This window comes from Helicoverpa armigera, chromosome 11 (assembly GCF_030705265.1).
Source record: "Helicoverpa armigera isolate CAAS_96S chromosome 11, ASM3070526v1, whole genome shotgun sequence".
Taxonomy (NCBI): Eukaryota; Metazoa; Arthropoda; class Insecta; order Lepidoptera; family Noctuidae; genus Helicoverpa; species Helicoverpa armigera.
In genome coordinates, this window is record NC_087130.1 from 1653975 (window position 1) to 1677909 (window position 23935).

Consider the following 23935-nt stretch of genomic DNA (forward strand, 5'->3'; position numbering starts at 1 on the left):
AAATTAAACCATCATGCTAGCTGTTTTGATCGCAATAAGGAAGAAACTGCTTAAAGAATCTGGGTGAAAAATATTTTATATTTTGACGAGTTTCGACTTTCAGACAGAATTTCGAGTTACTCGGGGTAGCTCTCTGTCAGAGTATAAAAATGTAAAGATTTCTCATGTAGCTTTCCCGGAAGTTTTCAGCATCCTTTAGGCAAGAATCCACTTACTTACTTTTCCGCGGCGTCATTTCAAAATACACTAAATTACCCTAAACCTTGCCTTTATAGATGCAAAATCACTTACATAGTAACATTATCCGAGTTCCTGATAACTTTGAACCCGATAAGCGAGCCGTCCACTTGCACCCTATACTTCTTCTTAGACAGCGGTTTGGACACCATCGCTATTTCCGGCTGCATCGGTTCAAAGCGTTTGTGTTCCGCGTCGTAGATCTGAGAATATGGAGTTACATTTCAATATTGTTTCTTCTAAGTATTTTTATTGCAGGCGAGTTTGCCGCTTCGTTTCTTCTTGTCTGTGTGAATAATAGTGCAGCCTTGGTCGTTATCACTGTTATTTTTAAAATGAATTTTAAAAGTACCCAGTGCAAAAAAAACTCCAATAAACGCTCCAAAAAAGCGAACAATAATAGCGTTACTCAAGATCGGCATTTGTAGACTTAACTTAGAAAGTTAGCAGAAAGATGGTTGCTGAATCTAGTCAAATACATTACACCTTTTCCCATGTCCGGAGGATTAAAAGATTCCAAAAATTCTAGACCTATGTAGAATCGTACTGCAATCATACAATGACTTGTCGAATTTCAGTCAATTTACATAAAATTCGGCGACTTTACCTTAATCTGCAGCGCATCATCAGACAAATACTTGAAGTCCATTCTAGCGACTTCAAAGTCACCCGGATATCCTGAAGGCCGCACTTTCTCCATGTACACGTTCATACCGTGCTTATCTTCTGTCATATTGAGAAAACGGAAGGAATCGTAGTGCGAGGGATAGTAACAGTATGGCACGCCTTGAGTGTCTGTTGATTTCCAACAGCATCCTGAAAAAGGGCAGTGTGAATAGTTTGCGCTTTATTTTTTTATAGATAGCTTAATTTACCTATCTAACTATAAATAAAAAATATAAAAAACGTATTATTAAGCTGGAGAGTTACTATGTTTGCTAGAACAAGCTAAAGCTAATCTCACGAGAAGGAGGGTATTTTTTTTCTGCCACTGGCTTGGCCTAGCTTTTGTTAAATGAGTCCTAAGTTAAATAAGGTAGACTTAGCAGGGCCATGTAGGCCACCAAAACTTGAACTACTTTCAAATATACCAAATGCATGTTATAATAAAAACATTACTAAAACCACAAGAATCAAGACAAGGCTGCATAATACCTCAAATAAAACGTCATTCGAACACGCAAATGCCGTGCGGTCAGTTTTAGATTTACATAATATAGCAGAGGATGTTATTACATGCATCATAATTATTTTATTACATAATTCATTCGTGTGGAAATCTATGCATGCTGAGAATACTTAGAGAGCTGAGAATACTAGAATCAAACTTAGTTATAATTTTGACGTTCATAAGTGCTTGTAAAGGCCTAAATGAAATAAATGATTTGACTTTGACTTTGAATATGCAAGGTCAAGCACGAAAACAATTTTCAAGTATCGGTATAAGGTGATTATTTCTTCTTGAATCATAAAACTACTCGTCTTTATTTAAATGTATCGGAGAATCATAAAATAATATCCAAGGTAAACTTCCAAAGCGAGGCTATTGCGAGCCGCCTATGTTCGAAAGGTACCTTAAACTTTGACAATTTGTATCTTATAATATTTACAACTCTTTCTCGTTATCTACAATTACTTTAATGTCATAACAAACTAAATCCTTACTAAAATTATACATGCGAAAGTAAATCTGTCTATCCATCACATATTTCGTCAAATCTACCGATCAACTGTTTTGAATGACATTTGGTACAGTTATTCATAGACAATTATTTTTCCAGGTTCTGAAATCTTTCCGAAATGCAGTAACTCATACATACATACTACTATGAATCATTAACATACCTCGTTTAACACAATCCTTTTCATTAGCAGTGCCTTGTGGAAAGCAATCAAACTTCATAACTTCTTCCACCTTCGAGCACATATCTTGCAACACTTCAACCGTCCTCTCCGGATACACGTTCTTCTTATTAAGTTCTGTCTTCTTACGTTCAGTAGCGTTGCTTTTATTCTTCGTACTCAAGTTATTATGATCATGGTATCTATATTCTGGGGCTTGCTGGATTGGAAACTGTATTTTAGTTATATTAGTATGTATTTTTTAAATAAATAAGTTATATAGATTGGATGGTGAAGAGAAATGGAATTACCTTCTCATATGGCATCGGTGATAGAGGTTTCTTTATGGCATCAGGATGTGTCTTTTCCCATAGTTTTCTGTAAATTAATGAAAGTATTTGCATTGTCAATATTGCTTTCCGTGGATGAGTATTATAATATATAAAATCATTGTATGAAAACAATAGGGTAAGTAAACAAAGAACGGCTGTCTCATAGAATGAGCTGTGAGGTCATTGTTCCCAAAGCTTTTGTTATAATTGCAAACAACTTATTATTGATATGTAAATATTTCTTCAATATTATTATTATTATTCTTTATTGTACACAAAAACATTTCAAAGAAACACACAACACAGAGAAGACATGTACAAAGGCGAGCTTAACCCAGAACTGGGTTCTCTAACAGCAAACCTTAGAGCGATAGAGAGATGCGATAGGGAAGAGAAAATTTTAAGTGCACAACATTAAACAAAAGAAAGATAATAATAACATAATACATAACATAAAATATATACCTATAAATAAAACATAAAATATAATAAATAAATAAATAATACATACATACAAATAAGTTCATGTTGACAGGAAATGTTCTTTAATTCGTCTCTTGAAGACATCTAACAAGGCATTTTCTTCAATTTTCATATAAAATTTTACACAAAAATCTATAGAAGAAAGCTGTGTTAGTTACCCAACCTAATAATATCACGAATGGCTGCGAACTGATATTTCTGAAAATCAGACCTGGGGGAGGAACATGGCAATTTCTATCTCTATCCAGGTACTTATAGGAAGTATTTCCAAGTCCAGCCCCGGCAGCTGCTCCCGGGCAGCAGTACACAGTCACCTGTAGTGCTCCTCTCCCCAAGTGCCGCCGACGGCGCCGCCCACGGCCCACCAGGCGGCCACGCACAGCGCGCACACCAGCGCCACGCCCAGCATGCCCGAGCCCAGCCCTGGCAGCTGCTCCCACGCGCGCTGGAATATGTTGCGCTGCTCCGAGAAGCGCTGGTATCTGTACAACAATACATATAAGATAAATACTAAAATACATGTTATAATAGTGTCATCCAGACTTGTCCACAGCAATGTTCAGCCAAGGTGGCTGTTCACAAAAGAAAACAGTTATCTCAACAGGAAATATTCTAGTGCTCAAGCATAATCGCAGACACAAGTGCACTCCAGTGACCATAGAATAGTCATTCTTGTAGCTAGTTGAATAAAAATAAAACAAATCCTATCCGAATATATGGTATTTGCAAATCCAATATTTTGTCAACAGAAACATGATCAAATTAATCCAAATAAAAATAAGACACCCACTTTTCCATGGTTAAAACTGCACAATTAACACAACTTGTACATACCACTAGCTTGATTCAACAACAACATATCAAAAGGAAAGTGAATATGATATCCTATTTATATATTTGTATTTGATATTAGGTAGCTAACTATGCAATCAAAGTTCATGTTTGTTGCATAAATCAAACAAATGTTAGTCATTAAATTACAATAGATAGGCATTATTGTTCCAGTTGAACTTTGTAGTGTAGCTACAAATAAATGTTTTGTTGTTATTTGTATGAGTAAGATATATGTTCTGTCCCTTTCTTATAGGCTTCATAACTAAACATTTTTAAGTTTTGAATGGTAGTCACAAGTGCTTTTCACAGTTTGAAAGAAATTATTTTATTATAGAAGGAAAGATTTTGCTCTTCCAAAAAGCAAGTCTACAAGAGTAGCTAGCATGGAACTCGGATATTAAACAATTCAACTTCTATTCTCAGTCTCTTTTTGCAATGCTATTTAAATATACATATTGCTTTATGTAGTTATAAACAAAACTGTAGTTCCAAGTCCATGACATAGTTTATTTAATAAATTATGTAAATGAAACTACTTACACTGCAAGATTATTCAGAATATCCTTTACGCAATGGGGCTAAAAATTAGATTTTTGTAACATCAGCAACAATCAAGAATATATGTTTATGCAATAGAGACGGTGCAGTGTCAAATGTACATAAGTAGATATTTGAAATTCATGCAAGTTAGAAACAATAAAGATAATAATGTTATGGTCGTAAAATATACACATTATGTTGCATGCCTGTTTTATGACTTCAAAGTTAAAATTATTCTCATACCTGCTATATCTGAAGGCTTGCATTGCAATGTTTGAATTGTTTAAGCAAATTAATGGCTCTGCATCAAGAATAATTCAAAAAATGTTTCTGTTTTTTGGGCAAAGCCATAAATAACTTAGTTTCAAAGGAGATGTTGGGAATTATGCAATTTTAAATTACATAATGGAAACCACAAAAATAGATTGACCATATCACACCATAAGAAAATGGTAAGATCCCTGTGAAGCCGGGCTGGTTTAAATAAATAAAAAATACAAATTGATGCCTTTAAGTACTTACCTATGCTCTCTAGCACCAGACTCGCCCTCGTTCTTCGGCTTAGGGATCACCCCACTGAAGAGCGGAGCCCTACCACCCTTGCCATTGTACCGCCCAAAAGGAGCGAACGAGTTCGACAGCCTCCTCTTAAAAGTAACTCCCTTTGGTCCATTTAGCGAAGTCTCCGTGTGTCTGTCAGCACTTCTCGAGCTTTCACCCTCAGTTTCCGCTAATTTAGAGCCCTTATCACTCTCGTAACAAAGACGATAATTTATATTGTCATTCAAAGTCAATAAATCTGTTTTCGACCCAGGAGACTTGTCACAAAAGTCTTCAAAAGACACAATCTCGTAATCCTCATCGTCTTCCCGAGTTTTTTCGGGTTTATACGGTATTTTTGGCATTTTCTTCTTTCTATTTGCGACGCGCAGAATCCATGAATCTAATTTTAGATTCTTGTGAATGTAATGTTTTTCTTTACACCTTAAAGGTATCGTCAATTGCTAGACACACTTCTCACTTCAATAAATTTAAAATTACAAACAACGGCGTTGATAACAGAATTTATTTTACAATGGAAATCAAAATCAAAGCCCGTCCGTTTGTTGTTGTTGGTATTTTTTTTTACTAATCGGGTACAACCATAGAGTATAGAATAAAATTGTAGAACCAAGGCTTTTTGACTGTCAGACCATTTTAATTCATTCAATTTTGATTGAATGAAAAAAAACTGTTATTCTGAAAATTAATAGGTATCTAGGTAAAAATAAGTTAAACAAGTATTCGAATAGTCATTCATGTGAATAACTTCCAATTTTTTTTGGATTTTGTTATGGACTTAGGTCCATCAATGTCCTAATGCATCAAAGTTTACCTAACTGTATATATGTATTTATATCTAAAAATATAAGTAAAATATAATCAGTTACACCGAGTACTAAACGTACCAAAAGTATAGTTTTTACGATAGTAAAAGAATAAAAAATATTTTTGGAATGAGGGTAGTCAAACAAAAATAAGAAAGTAATGCAACCTACAAATAATATATCTTAAGCAGATGCGTGGACAATATGGTGGACTGTTGATAACTTAAGTTTCTTTTTAATTTGTATTTAAACTAGAAGTGAAGTGAATGCAGTAAATTATTAATCATGGATTGGAAAAACGCAAAGATTCTACTCGCATCAACAGCAACGATGGTCGTCGCAACACAAATAGTGAAAAAAGTTTACAAGTATTTCACCGATTCAAGAAAGGTTACTCAAAACGAACATTCGAGTGAAGACACATGCAACGAAGTCTTAAGCATTAAAAATCGTGAAATAAATGATGTGATACTATTCTCAGACGATATTGTCCGGCATACAATTAAAATACCGCCGAACAAGGATGTTACAATCTGTGAAAGTAGAGAGTTGAACTGTTTTAAATTGATCAAATACATAAAATCAGCACGTGAGACTCTCGATGTGTGCATGTATTTGATAACTAGCAGTGAAATCGCTGAACAGATCATTCGGTTGGGACAGAAACATGTTTTAGTGAGAATAGTTGTTGACAGTGATATGGCATTCACTCCACCATCGCAAATCAAAAAGTTACAAGAATACAGTAAGTTCCTTTTTTCTGGAGATTATGTAGTACCTATTGTTAAATTATGGTTTTGGTGACCTATAAATTTTTCTTTTCAGGTTTTATCCAAGTGCAGACGAACAAGAAAAGTATTTTAATGCACCACAAGTTTTGTGTTATTGACGGGCCAAAAGCCATTAGACGGAAAAACATGTTGAAAGCACACGCTGAGAAGTTAAACATTCATGCCCAGTTCACTAACAACATTAAACAAGCACCAAAGAACCGGTTAATCAAAGGTTTCGTTATGTCCGGCTCATTGAACTGGTCCACTCAGGCTATGGTTTCAAATCATGAAAGTGTGATAGTCACATCTCATCAGCACATAGTCGGAAAATTCGAAAAAGAGTTCGAAAGTTTATGGGTGGAAAATGAACCGGTAATGTTGTACTAGCATTGTAATACTTTAGCTTTTACGAAAAGTACTTATCGCAATCTTAATGTATTTCTCTATTTTCAGGCATTAATGACAACGACATGATCATACTGATATTTTACACTGCACAATTAGAGCTTAATTTTACCATAACTGCTTAAAAAAGGTGAGTGGATCAAGATAAAATTACTAGTCCTATTAAAGAATACTGGTATTTAGGGTCTTTATCTTATTTTTATAATGTTCAGTTCAAAATCATTCGTGAATGTTCTTTTTCGGTAATTTCTTGAAAAACTTTTTTTTGTATGGAATAAATAATGTAAATAACTGCATGGATACAAAAAATTTTTACAAAATATTTTATATCAAAATTATTTTATTTCAATCTTTGGACGAGAATCTATTATTCGTTTACATTTCCCGTTCCTCACAGATGACAGGAGATCGACCATAGACAAGTCCATGTGCACTTCAATTTCGATCGATCATATGTTTTCTTTGTGTAGTTTTTTCAGCCGCTGTAATTCGAATTGGTTATAAAGTTCACGTGTTAAATTGCCTGAAAACCCTCAATAATCGGCTCGTAGTGCTATATTGACGCTCGCATGGTGTCTCTAGTGTGTGGATATATAAAATTTTGAGACAAAATTACGTGGTGCATAATAGGTGCATTTCTATGTGCACGTGCTTGCATTTTTCAGGCTAATTGTAAAGTTTCAGATTAAAAGTGCGTTGCAAGGTGACCTTAGATTCATAAGAGCTGTCCTATTTATGCAACCACCTCCGCCCGAGGCCAATTTTTCGGTTTATCCTATAAAAAACGTGTGTACAACAGTGTAAAATAAGTTTGAAATCTTAGGTTGGAAAATACTTTAGTGGTTTTATTTCAACCCAGTGTCGTCATGAATCTCGCATCCTGGATTAGTATTTCGTTGGATGAAGTGTCTGTGGTACGTATTTTAAAATAAATGGGTTATAAACTTACTGAATGGGCTAAAAACAAATTGATTTTGAAGGACATTCTAGAAAGGTCATAATGTTTTTATTTATTTTATGATATTATTTAAGTACTATTTATAACTATTAAGCCACTATGTAGCAGTACAAGACCCCATTTTCATAGCAATAAAGCTGTAGAATAATATATACAAACATTTGTTCTATAACATATTTATTTTTATAACTTGCTAACAGTAATAACTCATAGATTTGTTAATTGGCATGTGTTTACCATGTTTTAGTAATAAATGCCTCATTTTTACACAAAAGTCTGACATGTGCATTTGCCACATAAGCAACCATTTCATTGTCAACAGAAAAAGCATTTTTCATCATCTAATCCCAATTTAATGAAGCAGTTAATACATCCCATAGCTATATAACATGATTGTAAAGATAATTCATAGTTCCTATTTACTTTGCAATACACTAAAATAATTAAAAATGTAGTGTGTCAAACATAGTGCAATAGATAAAGTAACAGGTGCATTATGTAATTTTATGATTCATTAGAAAATATATAAATTATACAAATTAAATTAATAAAATTAATATCTGAAATATATGATGTTCTCCCTAAGGCAATGAATCTATATTCCCATATCTTAATATACCATAAAAGTGGCATGGTTCTCAATTTTTAATTCCTGTAAAAGATTATTAGAATTCAATACTATTACATTATCCTTAATATAGACCATATAACATTCAAATTATATTATTTAGTCATAATTAAAAGTCATATTCCGGTAAATAGTTGTCTCATAATAATTACCGACTTGGTGTTGACGTTACATCAGATCAATGGAGTCATCAGAATTGTGATTTCTGTAATAAATCAAGATCTTATTCATGTTCCATTATTTAATTGATAAGATATTTCATTATTGTTAATTTATAATTTAGTCTGAAAATAAACTACCGAATTAAGTTTAATGTCCACACCATGCAATCATAAAAAACTTGTTAATAAGCACAGAATATTATCAATCTAAGAAAAAAATGTACACCAGTTTTAACACAACATTTTTTGTTTTGTTTCAGATAAATACACCTAAAATGAAATACCACATGTGCCAGTGTAAAATATGTGCAAAAAGTAATTTTATAGTGAACAATTGTAACAAAAGTTGTGCAAACGACCAATATAAAACGTGAAAATAATTATAAAATATTGAAATGTGTGAAAGTCAACAGTTTTCCTAGTTGTGTTTATAAAAAGTGCGCATTGGATGCAGTGTTCTTCGCTAGATGGCGTTACTTGGATTATTGCTAAGCAAGTGAGATACTTGTTTAGCCACTCCACGATAGATGGCGCTTTTGGTGAGTTTAGACGCAAACTTATTCTACTGTTTAAATCCACCAGATGTCGCTACTCAAACGTGCGCCATCTAGTGGCGAATAGCGAAACAATATTAATTCCATAGTTGGAGAGATGGCGCTAGTTGGTTCAAACTAGCTATGATTGAATTCTAAAATGCAGTGTCTATGATGCACTTTTACTTCTTTTAACGTGTTTTATATACAATTCAATTAGCGAAACTACTATCCCATACAGCATCAGCTAGCTTTCTTGCTGTTTTTGTTTTTCGTATACTTTTTTAAATTTTTCGTAATGTTTAAAATAATTTAAGGTACCTAGGTAGGTAAGGTTCAAGGTACATTATGCTCAGTTCGCAATCAAGCATTTATAAATAAATTGAAATACAATCGCATTGACGAACTTCCGAAGCATTATAATTTCACCACCGCTTTAATCCTTAAACACTTTCAATGGTCAAGGACTGTCTGGCTCCAAAGCCGTGTGAAATGTTGTGAAATAACAGGTTATGCAATTCGAATAGGAAATTTGAATAAACCAGCCTTGAACCTCACTTACGTAGACAGAACTACCTAACTACTTGGAATTCGTTTTTCGGAAAACTAATTTGAATGCCTCCGGTTTCCATTGAGTTGAACGCATCGCTTGTTAGTATTCCTTTCTTATTTCAAATTTGAATACGGTTCTTGGCATCACTGGCCAGTTGTTGGCATAGTAGCCGAGCTAGCACTAGCCGCTAGTGAGATCTATATCTACCTCCTTTAATTTTTTTTCTTTAATTGTATTAACATAATGGCCTAAATGGCCCCAATGATATGCTAGGATCATTAAAGATAAGTTAAATGATCGGTATAACTTCATTATCTATACTGATATTATAAAGCTGAAGAGTTTGTTTAGCTGAACGCGCTAACCTCCGAAACTACTGACCTATTTGGAAAATTCTTACAATGTTAGATATTCGAATTATCAAGGAAGGCTACTTTTATTCCGGGTGCGGAAAGAATTCCCACGGGACTTGAGTGAAACGACTGGCGGAAGCTAGTAACATTTTTTTGTCATTATTATAATGATTGAAATTTAAATTAATTATGGTCTTAATGATATGTCAGTTGGCCATTAAGGCTGTGTTTTATGATCGGTATATCTTCAGTATTATAAATAAGTATGAATTAGGTTTCTTTCGACTTAATGTAGGTACCTACCTACGTGATAAATATTTCGTAATTCCTCATCCTTATTATTCAGGACATACAATTAGATTCTAATTACGATGTTTGACATGAAACTTGTTTAGCTTATAGAATATTTATTAACTTGTCGCTGTTAACACGAATTACAAAATTATGTTAACTGTTATTAGTAAGTTTTGTCTACTTAAATATCCTGGCTGATAAGGAAATGTGTTAACTGCTTTTAAATTTAAACCTTAGCTGATTCATATAGAATGGGGCCCTGAAAAGCTTAGATGTTGCTAGACTTGTAATCCCTGCTAACATTAAAGCTGAAGAGTTTGTTTGTTTAAACACAGAACTACAGGATACACCATATACCTATTGAAAAAGACTACTTATCCAGGTGTGTAGTCATATGTGGTGTTCTCCCCAGAACTACCACATCCTATGACTCAATATGAAAATAACTTATTTAGCATGAGCCTTAGTAGTCAAGGTACATAATATTACCTGAAGGTGTTCTATGAACTATCTAATATATTCAGGCACGGTGGAAGTCTGTTTTATCTATAAAGCCGCTCAGTTTCCTGTCCAGAAAGTCGTGAGGACCCCACATTCTTTGGAATTAATTAAACTGTACCTTGCACGTCACAATTTTGCATTTACGTGTTGTTCTCAGAATGCGTCGGTGTCAGCGCATTCTAGCTGCATTACGATTTCGTGTTAATAACTTAGATTTGCATATATGTAATACCTATAGTGTGTACGCACTGATTTCTGGAAATTTATGGCGGTATATTCAAATATGGTTTTACCGATATCTTTATTGATTAACGGTGGGTTTCCGTAACATAAATTCTCCTTATTAGGTGTGACAATCTCTTAATACAAAGCAACGGATGGATAAGTTATAGAAATAAGCACTTAGAATAGAGATTTCGACTGTCAGGATAACTAGAATACGTGCGACTACTTTAACATAGGTTGAAAATTAAGTACATAGCTTAGTCCGCTTATTGAGCACATACACGTAAGTAACACAATTCTTCAAGAGGTCACTTGTAAAGGTCCAATAATGTCATTATCCGCCATTACAATGGGTCGACGACATTGTAGCTAAGTCTGGTTAAACCTGGATGTAACTGGCTCAGAAATGTGTAGACACGGACAAATTAGGTGACTATGGCCGGCGTACCTTATACGTATGATGTACTTACGAACAAACGCTTTGACAATATCGTCTGCCTAGCTTTTTCTTTACTGTCTAGTTTAATCAGATGCAACTGAGTAGCAGTGTTTTACAAGGGGCGACTGCTTGTCTGACCTTCAAGACCGAATTAATTATTCGGGCAACCCTATACCTCTTGGTAAGACCTCAAGCAATAATGACCTTATCAACCCATGCGGCTGTTACTTACCACATTGAATATAAAAATACAGTATAGTTTTTGTGAGTCTATCATTTGTCTCGGATCTACTGGCGTGCGTAAGTGTATAACTTTTTTATGTTACCCAAGAAAAGTAATAACCCTGCAATCTTGTCTTCATGTGGTTTTATTACAATTTGAATAATACATTTGTTGTGCACTACCCATAAATAATTCATAAAACTCACGTATGTTATGAACTGCTAAAAAACTTGTAACCTACCATGTTACGAGTGCCACATTTCGACTGTATTAAGAGAATACAAACGGCTTAATTTATTAGGCTTTTTTCTTTTTTGGGGACAGTCTGACCTGTGTATCTTGTAAAGATCGGAACACATTAAAAGTGCAGAGCCAGACTTTTATCTAACCGCTGTTTTGGTAGTGAGTGCATAATTGGAACAATAGAAGTTCAAATTCCTTTCGATCTTTCATGAAATAGAATGTTAATACAATTGTGAGCAATATAACCATTAAGAGGAACAATAAATGGCTACTTACACTCTAGTACAATCATTTGTACGACTCGGGCAATTTAAACCATCCTTTCTACATTCTCTTTGTACAAAAATATACTATTCTCTAACTAAATGGGTTCTTAAATGTCATTATGTAGCTTCTTCAGCGCTAAAGCCAATCAATGTTCTGTTAAAGTGTTCATTTTGTAACGTCTAATATTAGCAACACCAAACGAAAGTTCGATGATCTGAAAACAGTGTCGTGTTTTCAGTTAGAAAGTCGTCCACGTAACGTATTCGAGAGTGGGACGAAACTTCCCCATGTTTATGAAACCGTGCGCTTTAAAAATAGTGACCGTTTCGCTTTCTGTCGCATAGCTACCAGTGTATTTGCGTCCTAATCCAAAGACGTGTGACTCACGTAACGCTTAACATTTTAAATGTTTTTATATTTACAAACAAAGCTGCAGTTGGGTTAACAGCACCGGATGTTTTGTCCAGATATGGAATATAACGCTTCTAAAGGAAGTGGATAAAATAAAAGGGCGGGTGAATCGGAACTTATAATCGATAAAATCGTACTCGATCCGGGCATACGATTATGGTGTTGTTGACTTCGATTACTGAATGTTGTATTGTGTCGAAGTCGATCGTGACTCGGCGCCACTTTCACGTACAATGATGGGTATTGTCTTACAAGTGGCGTTAATCTTATTGCTTCGCTTATAGGAATCAATTGGAACTTGGAAATATCTGATATAGACAGTTGAGAATTCTCAGTAGATTATCACAGTCCGGCTGTAGATTTTCATTGATGTCGTTTTGCTGTCCAATATATCGAATCTTCCCAACTTGATTTTGGGATTCTAATGGTGTAAGGCTGTGCTAGTTCCGTGCCAAATTACGGTCTGATAGGATCTTTGATAAACTTAGCTTCCCGATTATTATTAATAGTGCCTATGCAATCCATAGTACTAATTCAACGTCCTCTAGTCCAAAGGCAATACCAAACATTTAATTGTTTTAATTTTACCGTATTGTTGAACTGCAATACGATTTAAGATGCTATATTACCCATTAATTATAATAAACGCACTGTTTAGCGTAAGTCTTGCACGGCGCGGGTCACGCTCAGGACTGCGAGCGGTAATGACGTAGAAGCATCATCAATCTTTTATAACTACCCTCCTAATTAATGCCGTACGTTACTTCAGGTTACATTTAACAGCCAATAATTTAATGGCCCCGTCTACAGGTACAAGTTTTTGTGTATTTTATGTGCATTTGTGATTGCACTTACGTTTCTTTTTATGCAAATAAAAAGGTAATTAAATAAGTTTTCTTGCTGACTGCAGTAATTATTTCCGTAGTTTTGTTAAGTTTATTTGTTTAATTAACTTTCTTGAGTATCTTTATATTTTAATTTACTAAAAAGGTGTTGAAGTTGAGTGTCTGGACATATAAATGTACTTAGGTACCTACTCGTGTCCTAGCTGTATCAATATGTGTTTCTGACTTTGACTGAATAAAAGTTATACTCTGATGTTTATCTCATACTAAAACCTGATCTTGCGTAGGGTTAAGTGGGCTAAATAGTAAAACCAATGATCCGAAAATTGCGCCTGAAGACATAATTATACAGAACTTACCTTTAGTGATATAATTAACATTTCTCTTGTTTAATTTAGAATCCCGTGATCTATATGTTCGATAGGTCATGTTTATCCATTTCAAGACATACACGTGTGTAACGAAACAATGTTTTGTTCAAGTTTGTTTTCAAAACATGTTTGTTAACTTGTTGCTAACTTTGTACCAACATTTTGGTTCTTGCCTACTTACAGGGAAATTAACATTTGGTATAATAATACTTTTGTTCCGACATTTTGGTAAATGGCTTTGAAATATTTGGGAGCATGTGAGTGATTGAATATTTAAAAATACATTACATATTACTTGAGTGCTTAATTTATCTGCATCCCGGGAAAACTACTTCTTGCAAAAGTACCAAGTTTCATCAAAATCCATTGAGTACCTTTTGTCTGAATGTATTAAACGTATCGCATAAATCCATTCCAACTTTCGCATTTTTTATAAAAAGTAGGTACCTATTAGTAGGAGACTGGTTATCAGCCACATATTTGTCATACCACGTTTTGACAGCTAATCCTTCCTGATTTCTGTCCAGGGTCATATTAATTACACTAGTAGTAGTAGTAAATGTTAAATCTCAATAGTACATATTATCTTCCTCAAGATGGCTAACATGTATTTTGGCTTCGTAACACCCAATTGTTTATACGATATTTTTATTAATTTGTACTAGCTTCCCTGTTCTGTATATCAAACTAGTTGTCATGTCGACTGACACATCAGACGGTCGCTCGCCATAATAGCATTACTCGTTACAAATACTAAGGATTAGCTACCCCCCAGACACGCACAAACATGGCGCCTCAAATTACTCTCTAATACAATCCTATAAAATGTGACAATAGCCCAAACTTTGTGTACACCACTCACAATAAACTTTATTACATCTGAACCTATATGATAATAGACTTAGTTGTTTAAATGCTTGAATATTATTCACTCGTATATGTATAATTTACGAGCAATTTGCAAAAGTGCTAGTTTACGACTCTCTTAAAGGGACATTATGTCGGGGTCGTGTTTATGTAGTATAACGACCGGCTAGCTGTGAAGGGGACGCCCAGATTGTGGGCACACGTATTGAATGTAAATAATCATTATCTTGCATCATTCATCTAATAAACAAGATAAGCCAGGAACAAACAAGACTTATGTAAAGTTCTCAAGTCTCACCTAAGATAAAGGAACGCGCACAATTCCATGTTAACGGCATTCTTATTAAAAATTCTAATCTAAAAATAAAACCAGTGGAGTGGATGCAAAAATGTCGTGTAACTCGAGTTAAATTAATTTTCGCGGTAGCTATCATAATTTAATTAATTAATTAAGTTTTACACGCAAGTTTGTTCGCGTGAATATGATGACTTGCTCTGTTCCGCTTCTGGCTCTGCTATGCTGTGTTCATTACAACTAGATATTATAATTTTTGCTTTTATTATTATCTCGCACATACAGAATTTCGGATGAACTCCTCCATTTTTTGCGAAGAATGTTTGAAAATTGAAGTTAATTATAAGGTTCGCGTATTATCATAGAGATGATGTTATTATAAGTTTGCTCAATAATAGGCTGACGTTAACGCGTCGGTTGGTACAGCCTCAGGGCGGTGCAGCTTTCCAAACTTTGAATGAGCTCCTCCGCTCCGCATAGCAACAGGATTAGAAACGCTCCAAATTCTCATTGTCAATACACGAATAATTGAATTTTACCATCTTCTAAAAGTTCGCCATCACCTGCATCTGGTCTATGTGAAAAAAACCGATCCCCATATATTTGGCGTCTCGTTACTCAATGTCTTGTGCCTTTGTGTGTTCAAGACTATTGTCTGACGCAGATTTTGCCGCGGGCAACCCCAGTTCCGTATTAAGAAATTAAGCCCTTATTTATAGTGGGACAGTATTGATTTACGACCGTTCCGTTTTGGCGGTTTGGACGTTTCGTACGTGTCGGCGGCGGCGTCTTCCCGCCAGGTGCTAGTGGTAGTTTTTTCCTTGATAGCATTGTGGACGGTTTCGTTTCAAAGTACAATGGTTGCGAGATTTGCACAAAAACGAGCCGTAAAAAGGGGGGTTGTTGAAAAAACTATGGTTATGCAGAATGTCCAAACGTTAGTTCGTTGGACTGTAGTCGCGTGCCGCAATGCTTTATATTTAATAGTTGTTTTTTTACTTGGTCCCAGGTGAAGCCGCAGCTTGACGCGGTGTCTGCTATCACGAATCAACTGATATTGTTTTACATTTTAGACAGCCATTATTCTATGAAATTTTATTTACGTCGCAACTGCCAGCAATTAAAATAACGTTTAAGAAAGATCTTTCAACCATAGGTATTTTCGTAGCCAGCAATTAGTCTCTAAAACCGATGCGTGTTCTAGAGTTCGTTGCCACGGATTCACAAGATTAATGCGTGTTATTCTTCTTTCTCACTGGTTGACACAAGTAGCTCCAAAAATACTAAAATTGATTAGTAGTTGGTGGCGTTACACGGTTTGAATTTTATCTTCAGCACGTCAAGATTGCACCAAGTTAAACGCGTGGGAGTATATTTTTAGTTGTGTCGCGACAGCTTAACAAAATTGACACAGTCTGTCAATCGGTTTGATACCCCTCAACAATGGTTCCCGCGCTTTTACAGGATGAATGATTGAACGAATGAATGGGTCGCTGCGGGCGGTTGATGACTGACTTTGTACTTGTGTGTATGACTAAATTAAATAAATATTTTATTGTACATTGTGATTTTGAATGATGACGTTCGTAAAAAGTCTTGTATTTATTTGTTGTGGTTTGCCTAACTTATGTGTGGTTATTGATGGTTTTTTGATTGGATGGCTTTAAAATGATGGTGTAAAGTCGGCTTGTAGCGTATTACAAAAAGCTTTAAGTACTTAATGTTGAAAGGCAACGAAAAAACTTTATTTAAGTTTATAAAAGAATATAATCTGAGAACTAACAAACTGTATCTTGGGTCTTGATTAAATACCTTGAAAAAATAGTAATCAAAGCCACTGGCGCCAGATCTAGATAATGTCGATGCGCAGCTTCAGATAAAAAATAATTAATTTTAATTTTCTCCAATTATGTAAGGATTTCCATAATGAGCTTGTATTCGCAGCTGTTCGTGCATTAAAATGTTATTTTCTATTCAGATGCACATACTGGCGAATGAATACCTGAATCTAAATGAACATTTTGCATAAAAATTATCATTTGCTTCGTTATTCTGTGGCAACGACTTCCGATGGTGAAAAATTACGTCTAACAATAACAGTTCCTTCTGTGAATCTATTACGCACCTACTCAGGCAATGAATGTTGCATTCTATGTTCTGTCTATGCACTTTTTCTAGTTTTTCTAAGCCATAGTTACAAATTGCATTGCGTCTAATTTATGTCTTTGTTATTCTGCTTAGCTGGTAAGTATATATAATTCTAGCTACGAGCCGGCATCCAAACAACTTTTTGTGTTGTAAGTCTCCTCAGGAATGCAAGTCCGTTACTCTATCGATGCAAGCGCGCGATCTTTAAATATTTTCGACGTATCTCATGGTGCGCACGCGCGGCAACTCAAACAATTCGTGTTGTAATCCACCATCTTTTTAGCACTGTAATGTATACCAAGGAAAAACTGTGTAATTGCACATTGCGAAATATCTGCGGTACTATTATTAGTTTTTGTTAATACAGTTTCGTAGAAGCCAGCCGGCTGCCTCAAAATCATCTGGATGTAAACATTGCATTAGAGTTTACGGGTAATTAACATCGGAGCCCACTCTGTTGTGTTACCAACTGTATTACGGTTAATAAGCTTTTTTATCGAGTTTATCGAAAGCCGGTTGACGTTCAATTTCAAATATTGAACAGTGTCCACACTAGACGGAGGGGATCTATAAAAATCAATCACTAGACTCGCTGAGCTGGCGAGGGATAAAAATATCGTTTCACAAAATTGCCTGATTTTTTTTTCACTTCTTTTCGTCTCCCCAGCTTGTTTGGACAGGCCCCTTTACTAAGAAACTTTTGAAAAAGTACGCATTCAACGGATATTAAACCTATTTTGGCTGGGGGAGTCTCAGCAGTATTTTATAGTGTCTAGACTAATTCGCTTAGTCGTTACTTAGGAGTTTCGAAGTATTTTAGGTCTTAAAACTTTGATAATCGACTACCTATTAAATGGGCTTTGCTCTAATTATATTTAAAGCCGGAATGTTAGATAACCTTCACAACCGGCATTCTTGAGGTGGGTTGTCACTATTACCTTATAGGTTAAGTTGTTGCCAATTAAGTTCATTCACAAACACTCGGTCTTGTTGGCTTAAACAATGAGGATAAACTACAGAACAAAAGTTAGCTCCGTAATTAGCGACTGACTGACTACAATATTATTATTCGTTTTGCTTTCATAAAAATACGTTGAAAAAAGGCGTGAGCATTTGAACAATTCACGCTACTAAATGCTGCTAGTGAAATGCAACTAGCGAAAATACTAACAATTTAGAAACAAAACATTTGAAACATAACGGCTTTATTAACAAATAAAAAGTTCTGTGTTTCAGCACATTAAGTTTGCGTGTGCGGCCACTGCGCTCGCGTTTGTACGTTACTCTTACGGGATATTACAGGGAGTCGGCTCGTGTTAACTCAAATATGTAACTAGCTAGTATAGTATTAAATATTAATGGGAGATCGTTAGCTCACACGCGACCGCGTCTAGCCGGGAAGTAGGTTGTAAAGTCGCTTTTTATGGACTGAATAAAATCTGGCCCCTCTGCGCAATATGGCCGCCTCGAGGGTGACAACTTGTTTTCGATGTTAAATTAATTGCTTCGTACCAGGATTAGGGAGTGACGCAGACTTATTGTAATTATATTTTACTTGAGCAATCTATTTTTCCACGAAATTAAAGTGATTGAATTTGCTTATTAATAATGCATTGTATACAAACACAGCTCGTAACAAATGTAGGTGGTACTTAAGTGATAAGTATTTTTACAAATAACGCTAACCACAAACTAAATAGTAAGTACGTACTCGTATGTTTTATCTTTTTCTGGAAAACACAGGTTAGGCTAAATTAATACTAATCAGTAAAGTAGGTAGCTATCAAACATAGGGAAATACCCTTCACGTGTGCATAACATTTTCCTTCAAGGAAAACATGAAAAAACAATAACAATAGGCACTTAGACAATTTAATGCTAAAAATATTGATGAAGAATCGGAATTTATATCGATTATTCATCGAGACACCTTATTAGGTTTCGATAATCGCGTATTGTATTTGACAACACTATCTAGCGCTACATATTAACGTGTTTTTATTGTTGTTTATAGGTTGATACGACATTTTTGTAGTAATATACAATGTTTAAATTGTATACAAACATTTTAGCTAGCAGGTGGATTCTTTACGATGAACTAATTTTTATAAACAAAATAATTGACCTTGCTTTTCGCCACAATTTATTTCGTTTCCGCAATTATTGAGTGGGTAGCGATGCCGTCCCAAATCCATGAAATTTTCCGTTTTAAATTAAAACAATGTGTTAAAAAAAATATTCTTTCGTTTCTTGAGTGACACTTCGCAGTCGCCGTGACGCTAGTGATGGGCCATCAAGAAAATAATTTGCATAATCGAGTAATCCGTGCAGTTCCGAAAAGTTATTATCGATTTATCACATTAAAATTGATGATTTGCTTAAATGATGATACGGTTGTTAGGTAATGGCTTATTTTATGGCTTAATCAAGTTTTGATGTTGTAGATATTTGAATTCTTGAAGTAATCTACATTGTAGAAAATAAGTGGCGTAGGGTTTGTAACCGTTGTTTTATAAAACTAATCAATCAAAGCACGAAGAGTAATAAAATATCCAATACCAGTTATTAGTCAATATGGCCGCCTGTCCCTAGGTGTCTGGAAGCAACTTCGCGCCTAAATTTTGAAATGAGAACGCGTGAGAAAACGCTCGCGACTCGTCTTGAATTACGACGTTCGAAATGTGAATGAACGGCCAGTTATAAAAAAAAGACATTTGAAACGAACTTTTTGCTCGTACACCTAAGTACTTAACTTACATACTTTCTACCGTTATGAGGAAAAACTTAATTTTATTAAAGTTATCCTGCATTACAACCTACTTTATAGTATGGTTGCGGTTAGTCTAGCCTACTCATGTATCGACAAACAGTTAATACATGACAGAATAAGTGTACCTACTGTAAAAACAACGTTAATTATTTCTTCATTAAAAGGTGTATCAGAAAACTTTAGATCACTTCTAAACTTGTCAATTCATGCGACAATACAATACAATACATTCGATGCTGTTACCATTTATTCGATTCAACTACAATATATTCTCATAACAAAAACTATAAAACTCCTCCGTGTCCCTTAGTAAATCCGGAATATCAGGAAGTAAAAACATTCAAGCCCAAAAGCCAATCATTTGACATTTCACAACCCGTTCCCTAAAATTCATTCCTACCTCAAGAATTAACTTCATCAAACAAAACTGCTATTAATAAAACTTTCTTGAGCTGTTATGACACAAATCATTGTCGTATAAAAAATAAAATCGTTCCTAATCCCCTTATTTATGCGTGCAGGGGATTCTTTGTTTTTTTTTACCATCAAATTGCGCTATAGAAGCAGAACACGTGCTGTCTTGAAGAAATTACGGGTTCCAGGGAGACGTGTTCGATATACTTTAGTTAGACACGGAGTAGGGTGTGTACTGTGTAGTGGTTAGGGTGACCATGACGCGTAGACACATTAGGATAAACGAGGAAACTGCATTTGGCCACAAAGAGCCATTTTGTGTACCGATTTAAAAGGTTAACCGTAAGACCTAGGGTTTAAACACAATAAGCAATCCAGTGTTTAAAATTAGGGTTCTTTTGTAACTTCTGTCCAGTAAGAACTGGTATTACAACAGTCTCACTTTCACCCCTAGTCTCAAATAATAACTTTTTATCGTCATATTTATGACCAAACTTGCTTTAATCATAACCCTTCCTCGTCCAAGTCTTAAATTTTTACGACAGTCCTCTTTGTTGAGTGATTGTCGAAATTAGCGTTGGTAACGGCACAGTCCACGGTAATGGGATCGTTTGGTCACATTATACATGAGCAGGCAGCGCCGGGTGCGGCAGATGGCTCGGCTCAGACGTTCCCTTTTCAATTGCCCATCTCTGCCAAGCACCCATTTTTTTGGCCCCAAACTGATTGTGATCACAACTATTGTAACTTCCATTGTGCTACACATCATTGTTACGGTGAAATTCTTAAGTTCCCGGCTTTTCTAAGGCATATTGCAAATTTTCTTTTTCTATGAATTCTATGAATCTGTGGGAACCATTTTGCAATTTGGGATTAACATTGAGGGTAATGCAGGTATGCATCGGGATTGCGATCGTGAGATGTCGATTAGTGCATTGATTTTGATGTATTGTGTTACAGTTTTGCACTGATGTTGGTGTTACACTGAGGGTACATTGTAAAAGAATTGTTCGTTACCATTCGATTTATTTATAAGCTGCTCTAATGTTGATTTATATCGATTGAATGACTGTTGGCATGAATAATCGTTTTCGCCATTTAAATAGGGCATTTACATTTTCGGACGAAACTGGTAGGTTGTGAGTTTCAACGTGCCTTTTTCCCACACTGTTGACTAGCACAACATTATCTTAGTAGGCCAACACTAAATATTACAAATTCGTCGCTTGTATTTTTCTTCAAAGGGACTCCTACCCTTTGAATACTCATCGGCAGCCCTCCTGCCGCTTCAAGTGTCTGAGTTAAACACTCAGAATCAAGTGGCCTACTTGTGCCAGTTCGCCGCAAAAACTTGCTTCTTGTAGTACATTTTTATAGCGTCGGCTTCTAAAAAGTCGGTAGTAAAAACGCCCTTTCAAACGTCTGTGTGCTTAACAATTTTCGTGTATCGAACAAACAGATCACGTAGCGACGATGACGTGAGTTCATTCCTCACAATTCTGTGACCCTTCATTGCCTCCAATTCGGGTCTTACAAGATTTTGTCTAAATTCGTTTCTCAATTTAGTAGGATCTTGTACCTGATAGGTAAATGTAAAAATCGTTCGATGAAGATAATCGGATTTGCTCTGGGCTAGACTTACTTAAAGAATCTTAGCATTTATTTTTAATAAATTGCTGCATCTAATGTTAATGCTTGTGAGGATATCAAGTACTTAAATAATATACTTTTATTTCCTTGCAAACTGACCTGGAATAAAGGAGGAAACGACTCTGCGGATAAGTCCATAAACAGGACATAAAACTACTCATCATTAAATCTGTCAATAATCTCTTTAAAACCCACATCATCCCTCTGGCATGTCCATTCGCCATATGCCTCGGAATGTCATTTCATAGAAGCTTCTAATGGCGGTTTCCACCCATAATATGTATGACGCGAGCACCACCCAAATGGCCAAATTGAGTTATAAATCTTGCGCAACGTCTTTATTTTAAATTCGCCAGTTGTCCATTTTGTGCCTAACAAAATTAGCGGGCACTTTTTAGTCCCCACCGTTGGATTCGAGTCACGTATGGACAGTTAAGGCGCATCTAGCTTTGGGGAGCTGGGTTTAATCTCAGAGGAATGTTGGATGCTCATAACAACGCCAGTTCTGAGTTATGGACCGATAAACGCGACGGATTTGAATACTACGCGTCGAGACGGCGTCAACCCCTTCCTGACGAGCTACATGCCTAGATGGGATCCTTCCGGAGACTCCGAATTAGGAAGTCGCCGTAGTCTAGTCAGATATCTACGGCTATTTGCATTCGTCCCTACGCTTAGACATTTTCCTCAAAATGAATGGTTCTCATCTTATTAGAAAATAAAGCGTTTACTGAACTTATTGTCTCTACGTGTGTTTAATTCTTTACTTATTTCGAAGTACTTCAATTGTTGTTTTTCCGTTTTCGCAAAACTCTCATAGTATCTGCATTAAAACATAATTGCTTCTTTAAAACCTCACATTCGTATTGATGATTGTTTTTGTAGCACGATTAAAATATATTTTGGGGAACGAAAGGCCTCTGAGGTTATATTGAATTTCTAGGAAGTCTGACTCGCTGATCGTTGACAATAGAGGCGCCATGGTCACGTTGTTGCTGGCTCCGAAATGTTTGTTAGTGTCAAACTAACCGTGGTCGGAGCAAATGCTTCGGTCGAGCGTCAGTGAACGCTTGGTTGGTTGATGTATGTGCAATTATGTTTTACCTTAGATAAGCTTTAATTTTTAAAAAGTCTTTTCAGCAAACCACGTAGACCGTATTACGCTCTAATTTAACGCTACTTTTTGTTAAATATATTTAATCGACGCTATTGTGGAAAAAAAGTTTTAAGACAATCGGTTTCCGTTTTCTATTGAGCAGATTTCAGCTTTGTCGGTATTTTTAGTTTTTTGCTCTTTGAAGAAAAGAATTTGCTCATTGAAGTTGTCTGCTTTGACAATACATTGAACATAATTGTCGTACAAATATCCTAAGAAATCTTCTATTCTTTTATTAGATTGTAGACAATACGGTCTTCATTCATATTGGTACATTCCTTATAATGGCTAGCAATTCTCATTTGAATGAATTGCTTAACATCAGGCCATATTTCAACATTAATGGCAATATGTAATGTTAGTTCTCTATTTTTGTTTTTGTCATAGAAGTACTGAGACCTTAATTGCTTGTTTTTCATCCGTTATTCAATGAATTATTTCTGTTTCCCCTATGTTTTATTGGATTAAGTGCTCTTAATACAGAACGGAATTGCAAATAGCACTTTTCACCTTCGCCCCCTCTTCCAAGGACTCTGAGGGTGTTCTAAATCTTTTCTATTATTGTGCAATAAACAATATTTTCGTCTAGACTGTATAAATATATCAGAGGTCTAGGTATAGGGGATTCAAATTTAATGGCGTTGTTTGCCTTTATGTGTTTTGTTTTATAACTTATTTTCTGGATACAATTGCTCCTTATGTCGTGAGGGATGCACTAATGTTATTTGTACCTAACTCCTTAATGGCAGTCGCGTATGTGTTCCGGAAATTACTGGACGTAGACAGATTTATCGCTATGGAAATAACGTCTACAATT

At 35.4% G+C, this 23935-nt stretch overlaps 2 protein-coding genes across 3 annotated transcripts in view; one reads left to right on the forward strand and one right to left on the reverse strand.

Moving 5' to 3' along the window:
* The window catches only part of LOC110373713 (uncharacterized), a 42642-nt gene extending 37240 nt beyond the window's left edge, over positions 1-5402 (reverse strand). The window contains exons 1-6 of the mRNA XM_064036906.1: positions 4791-5402; positions 3209-3376; positions 2391-2457; positions 2083-2311; positions 845-1053; positions 292-440 (exon numbers count right to left, since the gene is read on the reverse strand). Of these exons, the coding sequence (XP_063892976.1) occupies positions 292-440; positions 845-1053; positions 2083-2311; positions 2391-2457; positions 3209-3376; positions 4791-5173 (1205 nt within the window). The 5' untranslated portion in view covers positions 5174-5402. The remainder of the gene's footprint in view (positions 1-291; positions 441-844; positions 1054-2082; positions 2312-2390; positions 2458-3208; positions 3377-4790) is intronic.
* A 397-nt stretch (positions 5403-5799) lies between these two features.
* Positions 5800-23935, forward strand: part of LOC110373699 (mitochondrial cardiolipin hydrolase) — a 106462-nt gene continuing 88326 nt past the window's right edge. The window contains exons 1-4 of one of the 2 annotated variants that reach the window (XM_049850530.2): positions 5800-6380; positions 6461-6780; positions 6862-6943; positions 8821-9099. In XM_049850530.2, the coding sequence (XP_049706487.2) occupies positions 5921-6380; positions 6461-6780; positions 6862-6882 (801 nt within the window). In that variant the 5' untranslated portion in view covers positions 5800-5920 and the 3' untranslated portion in view covers positions 6883-6943; positions 8821-9099. Of the gene's footprint in view, positions 6381-6460; positions 6781-6861; positions 6944-7218; positions 7728-8820; positions 9100-23935 lie in introns of those variants that run through there. The other variant, XR_010276946.1, reaches the window with a different exon arrangement.